Source organism: Rhinoraja longicauda, chromosome 17, assembly GCF_053455715.1.
Source record: "Rhinoraja longicauda isolate Sanriku21f chromosome 17, sRhiLon1.1, whole genome shotgun sequence".
Classification (NCBI taxonomy): Eukaryota; Metazoa; Chordata; class Chondrichthyes; order Rajiformes; family Arhynchobatidae; genus Rhinoraja; species Rhinoraja longicauda.
The window spans coordinates 11,936,900-11,943,764 of NC_135969.1; the positions used below are offsets into that span (position 1 = coordinate 11,936,900).

A 6,865-nucleotide genomic window follows, 5' to 3' on the forward strand; every position below is an offset into this window, starting at 1 on the left:
CCGCTGCCGAGGCTCCACTGCCACCGCCGAGGATGGTATAAACCAGCATCTGCAGTACCTTCCTACACATCTTATCTGTGACATATTTATCAGCCCCTGGCATATTGTTGTGCCTAATTGGAGCTGGTTTCTAACCGATGGCCAGAATTTTGGCGACTGTTAATGAACAGCTTGTTCCCACATACCAAAGGAAGTGCAGGGTTGTAGGTTTCTGCAAATTACCCCTTGTGTGTAGAGAGTGGATGAGAAAGTGGGATAACATAAAACTAGTGTGAATGGGATATCAACGGTCAGGGTGGACTTGAATGACCATGGTGCCTGTTTCCATGCTGCACCTCAGTAAAAAAAATGCTATGTAAGTATTTCAATTAAAACTATTGAGATACTGAGGAACTTCAGCATGAAAAGACCTACCTCTGTGTTCCCCAACCATGTACTCATCTCCCTCTCCTTAGGTTTCCTTCCATCTTGGTGAATAACTAACATTTGCTAAGCCACTCTCCTTTAAACTGTGTCCCTCTCATCTTAAGGCTATGGCCTCTAGTCTTTGACATTGCCACCCTGGATAAAGGGCTTTGACTATCTTTCCTATCCATGGCTCTTATAAATTTATATACTTCTATCCGGTCGCCTCTCAGCCTCTGATGCTACAAGTTTGTACAACCTCTTCTGACAATTTGTACCCTCTAATCCAGGCAACAGTCTGGTAAATCTCTCCAAAGCCTCCTTTCACATCCTTCCTGTAATGGGGTGACCAGATACATTAAAATTAGAGCATATGAAAGAAAAACGAGGAAGAAGATAGATATAGATTGAGCAGGTGTTTTTCCAAAGAATATTCAAATGTAGTTATATTTTATGCATTTATTTTTATATAGAGTAATTATTGTGACAATGCTATCAATGCCACAAAAGCAAAACTTTGCCAGCTGTTCATATCATTATATTTTGCAATCATCAGTTTAAAGATGTTTTTCTGGGCGCTGATTTGATTCCCTCTTCTTAATAATGTAACCAAATTTCAAAATATTACATTTTCTCACTGACTAATTTAAACCAGTTTTGACCAACTTTGGCTCACAAAGATAATGACAAATGCTGGAAACACTTGGCATGTCAGGCAGCTTCTGAAGAGGCAGGGAAAATGTTAGTGTTTCAAGCTGATGACACATCATAAAAACTGGGGAAATGAGGAAAAACTGTTTCCAGAACCTGCAGGTTTCTGTTTTCCATGTGGCTAATGGATACTGAATATAGACATGCATTTGGCAATGTTCAGAGTTTACAGAAAACTCATTGCATCCAACATTACTACAGTGGTCTATTGCAAAGCTTCCAGCTCCATCGGCCTGACATCAAAGGATGGCACTCAAGCAGCAATGATCGCACTTCTGTTCACAGTATCACTTTATTCTTTCTTAAGTAAAAATAAAAATTGTTAAAGCTTTTGGTGTGGCTGCAGTGAGACACAATGATAACAAAAGTGATACTATAATTATGTACAACCAGACAACGTAGTTATGTAGACAAATACAAAACCACTTTTCATAAAGATAATGGTTTTGAAATGATGTGGCAAGCGCTTAATGCCTTTAGCTGAAACTACTCTCTTCTGTTGCAATGAAGGCTCGATAAATGGGCGAACTGATCTGCTAACATGATGGAAGAGAGTTTCAAACAATAGTGTTTATCGTTCGTACACAATTACTTGACCTCAAATTAAACAGCTTCAGTATAGACTCCGTTACGAATTTGGCCAAATGACTGACACAAACCTTTTGGTCAAACGTTTTTTGAGTGAGAGGACCACAATTTGCTTTTGGTCAAACGTTTTTTGAGTGAGAGGACCACAATGATTCAAAAGAATCAAGGCTTCAATTTGTATATCTCGATGCATGGAAGCTGTTTTTCCACAAAGGTATTTTAATTTAACACCTTTTCTCCAAAGTTGCATAAATTAAGTGGGAAAATGATCGGAATTTTAAGGCATAGAAGGTAAAGTAGGTATATTTTTGTTATCAAGGGCTAGATTTATATTAGACCGCATGCATAATACAGTGTTTATTGCATAGAGACAAGATAATCATTTCAACAAGTTCTGGTTTGTGTTTATGTTTCATTCGAGCCTTCTTACATTCTTATTCATCTTAGCTCAAGAACTTATTTTTCTGTTCCTTTGTATCTCAAGTATCTAGCTTGCCTTAACATCTATCTACCTTACTCAATTCAACTATTCCTCATGGTACAAAATTCCACATTCCAAACCTCCCTGGATAAAGATATTACTTCTGAATTCCTAATTCAACTTATTCATGGCCATCATATATTTATACCTCCCAATTCTGATCTTCAACGTAAGATGAAACAATTTCATTCTCTCAAAGGCTTCCAACCCCACCACCCTTCAGTTTCTTTTCTTTGTAGAAAGAGTCCCAGCCTGTTCATTTTTTCTGATCAAACAAGCCTCTTTTTAACCTAGTAACTTTTTTTGTACTTTCTCCAATGCTTCTATGTTCTCTTTTCTACAATGTGGAGGTTGTATTTCTCTATGCAATGCCTAGAGAATGCCTTGTTGTTGGGGCAAAAGATAAGTTCAGATCTTATTTTAATAACCAAAGGAGGTCAGCATGAAATGGATCCAGATTTTTTCCTCCAAATTACCCATTCACCACAGTCATAGAGCAATACAGCTTGGAAACAGGCCCGCACAGAGTGATACAGTGTGGAAACAGGCCCTCATAGAGTGATACAGTGTGGAAACAGGCCCTCATAGAGTGATACAGTGTGGAAACAGGCCCTCATAGAGTGATACAGTGTGGAAACAGGCCCTCATAGAGTGATACAGCGTGGAAACAGGCCCTCATAGAGTGATACAGCGTGGAAACAGGCCCAACTTGCCCACACCGGCCAACATGTCCCAGCTACACTAGTCCCACCTTGCCTGTGTTTGGCCCAATTCCCTCCAAACTTGCCTTATCCATGTACCTGTCTAACAATTTCTTAAACGTTGGGATAGTCCCTGCCTCAACTACCTCCTCTGGCAGCTCGTTCCATACACCCACCACCCTTTGTGTGAAAAACATTACCCCTCAGATTCCTTTAAAATCTTTCCCCCTTCACCTTAAACCTATATCCTCTGGTTCTCGGTTACCCTACTCTGGGCAAGAGACTCCGTGCATCTACCCGATCTATTCCTCTCAACGTCACCCATTCCTTCTCTCCCGAGATGCTGCCTGACCTGCTGAGTTACTCCAGCATTTTGTGAATAAATACCTATGATTTGTACCAGCATCTGCAGTTATCTTCTTATACTATATGTACTCCCAGCCCCATAGGTTTCCATTCCTCTTCTTTCGTATGTCAACTACAACAATCAAAAGTGGCAATTGGTGCTCCAGAGTACCGTAGTTGACGCTTTGCTGCAGATGTTGCCAGTTCCGTCCAACTACCCAGGGTGGACAACGAGGACAGCTCCCCCACCCCAGGGCAGCTCCCCCACCCCAGGTTTCCATTGTCTGGTTTCCACAATAATGCGCAGGGACAACACCGCGAAAGGAAAGGTGGAGGTTGCTTTGAATTCCAGACCATTTAATCTGTTCTGACAAATTCTTCGCGTGAAATGTCAACCCATCAAATGATTTACCTGCGGCAAAACTTCGCGAATATTTCCCCTGCCTGGAATAGCGGGACGCAAGCCCCCAATCCGCAATATTCCCACCAGGGGATATGTGATTTAAAGCTCAAAACGACCCCGAGAGCCGGTACTCTGGCCTCGGTAAGCCTCTTATTTCGTGAGCTAAAATTAACGCTGTGCAATATGAAAAGAGGATTTAGTAGTCATGTAACAGCATTAGGTTTAAACTGGCTACACGGATTCAATAATGGAGACGCTCTTTCCCTTCCTAAGAATATAAAGGATAGAAAGACTTGCTATTTGCAAGCAGCGGCTCAGATTAATACAATAAGCTCGGCATCATTTGGGTCCCTTCGTCCCACTTTACCAACACGCTCAATCCATCATGTTGTAATAATAACTATACTGGGTAATAGAGGAACTCGGATTACCCGAGGAGAGGAGGGGGTGGGAGAAATAAACATGCCATCCGACTGTGTTGTATCCCACAGTCGATCTTCCTCAAGGCAACGAGACCCAACTGTTGGCATTCAAGCCTGATAGCATCGCCTATCGCTCATTCCACATTCTGCCAACACCGCTGGCTTCAATCACTCCCTTCAGTAACATATTTGAACAAGAAGAGACCCAGCCACAAAAACAAATATACGTCTCCCGTGCCAGCTTCGGCAGCCCTTTTATTAGTAGTCTGTTTCCATCTTGCTGGTCAATTAACTATTCGCGGACCACGGCGAGTTCACTTTGATCGGATCAACTAATTCAAGGGATGACATGGCATCGGGGATATGAGCCCAATTTTCCGTTGGAAACCCCTATCGCTACCTGCTACCGGTAATCTAGACCTCGCCTCGATTATTCCTAGCCATCATAGGACCACATTGAGGAATACTACATACAGCACTGATTAGCATTCAGCGCCGTGCAGTCAGTCGGTGGGTTTGATGTGATGTGAAGGTATATCGTACACACAGCGACGTTCAGCGCCCGGCTGGGTGAATATTATTCCACCCAGATCTCCAAAGAAGGTTCAGAACCTTAGGATCCATCACATTAACTTGGGATTGCATTCCAGTCACTCGCGACTGAAGCTCGGGAATTAGTCAGTGTGAACATCCTGCATTCCATCGCCACCTTTAATCATTGCACGGCATGTTATATAACGAACCACATGCCCCCACAAGATCACCTCGATTAATAACAGTGAGTGGGGCAAGATAGGGTGTTAGGTGGGTGTTAGTGGGACGGTGTAATCCGCTGCCATGGGCTTTGACAGCAGGTACCTGATGCTGGCAGGCGATCAGAGGGATGCCAAGGCGTTGGAGTTTTATGCTTCCCCACCTGTCTCTCGCCTTCACGGCTCCCGTGGGATTATACATCCCCACATGCAGTATTAACACGGCATAGACACACACACACACACACACATATATATAGATATTGTAAAGGGCGCGTAAACACACACACACACACACACTGGCATCGGCCAGCCAACCCTACCTGCCAGAAGCTGCATCCAGGCGCAGATCTTGTAGACAGTGGCCGTGTTACAGAAGAAGAACAGAGTGAAGCAAGAGATGCAGCCGAGAATCAGCACCATGGAGAGCAGCACGAAGAACGACGCCGCCTTGAAGGCACTCGACGGGATGCTGGAGAAGTCAGAGAAGGTTCCCTGGCAGATTAGATCCCGGCTGTTTAAACCAGTGCCGACGCAGTAATGGAAAAGGCCGAAGTAGCCGGCGTAGGGCGTGTTGACACTGTCTCCGATCCAGTAAGGCTGGATGAACACCACCACGTTAATGATCGCGAAGCAAATGGTGAAGATGGCCCACAGCACGCCGATGGCTCTGGAGTTACGCATGTAATTGTCATGGTAGATTTTGGAGGCTTCCTGTGAAGGCAACATCTTTCCTCCTCTCCCCTCGACACCAATGCAAGACCCACTCTTTGCATAAAGCCCAGTGAACCCAGGGCGTTAAAGACCCTGCGTGTGAGAGCTGTCCATCCTCCAGGCGCTCTCTATCTCTCCCTCTCTCTCTCTCTCCCTCTCTCTCTCCCTCTCTCTCTCTCTATCTCTCTCTCTATCTCTCTCCCTCTCTCCCCCTCTCCTCCTCCTCCCTCTCCCCGGCTCTGGCTGCGCGCTCCCGACACGCTGGCTGCTTGGCCAGTGCGCGTCACCGAGGCAATGCAATGCAGCCTTATTGGGAATATTTCCCAGCAGTCAGCACGACCAGGATCCTAAATGAGATTGAAGTGAACCAGTTCTTGATAAAGCTGAGACCTTTTGCAATGAACCACTGTCGTGATTTGTCAATTGTGATTTAACTATATGTTCACTGTCTTGCCCAAAGGCCAAGGCAGGTCCGCACAGAATTCACTGAAGATACGTTTAGAAGTGTGTTAATCTTTGCAAAAGCTCCGAGTCAATGCAACATATGTCCTTGGAATATATAATATCTACATCTATATACTAAAACTCTCTGTTTGTTTCTGAACTGCAGCCAAAACGGTACACGATAGCGTGACAATTTTAGGCCCACCTTACTCACCGTCGTCCCTTTGGTGCTAATGGAAGAAGTTTCATTGAAATCGATGTTATATTTTAAAAGTTATTCATATTTTAAAGTTTAAATCTAGCTTCTAGGGAAGGAGGGAGGGATGGAGGGGAGAGTAGGGAGGATAAGGGGAGTTGAGGGGGATGGAGTGGGGGGGGGTGTAAGGTAGGGATGGGGGGTGGGGGAGGGGTAGGGGGGGAAGAAGGAGGGGGGGAGGAGGGGGGAGGGGAAAGGAGAGGGTGCTGCACCAATGCAGGAAAGTTTGGGCCCAATGGGTCCACTTGGTCTAGTATACATATATATGTGTGTATATGTGACTTTACTATATATAATGGGTGTGTGCATATTCTGTATATATACACTATACACAGGCACGCACACACACACACATATATATATATACTCTATGGTATCTCTAAAGCAAAATAAAGTGATGTCACACACATATATATGTGTGACTTTACTTTAGAGATACAATGCAGAAATAGGCCCTTCGGCCCATCGAGTCCTCGCCAACCATTGATCACTCCCTACACTAGCATTATCACGAGGGACAATTATACAATTTTATTGAAGCCAATTAATCTACAAACTTGCACGTCTTTAGAGTGTGGGAGGAAACCGGAGCACCCGGAGAAAACCCATGCGGTCACAGAGAGTACATACAAACTCGGTACAG

At 44.2% G+C, this 6,865-nt stretch overlaps 1 protein-coding gene across 7 annotated transcripts in view; it reads right to left on the reverse strand.

The window, feature by feature from the left end:
• lhfpl4a (LHFPL tetraspan subfamily member 4a) overlaps positions 1-5,731 on the reverse strand; it is a 236,792-nt gene extending 231,061 nt beyond the window's left edge. For all 7 annotated transcript variants that reach the window (XR_013548365.1, XM_078414128.1, XM_078414129.1 and 4 more), the window contains exon 1: positions 5,132-5,731. Coding sequence is in view for 6 of the 7 variants with exons in the window: in XM_078414128.1 (XP_078270254.1) it covers positions 5,132-5,537 (406 nt within the window). In the remaining variant the exon portion in view is untranslated. The remainder of the gene's footprint in view (positions 1-5,131) is intronic.
• Between the last annotated feature and the right edge of the window lie 1,134 nt (positions 5,732-6,865).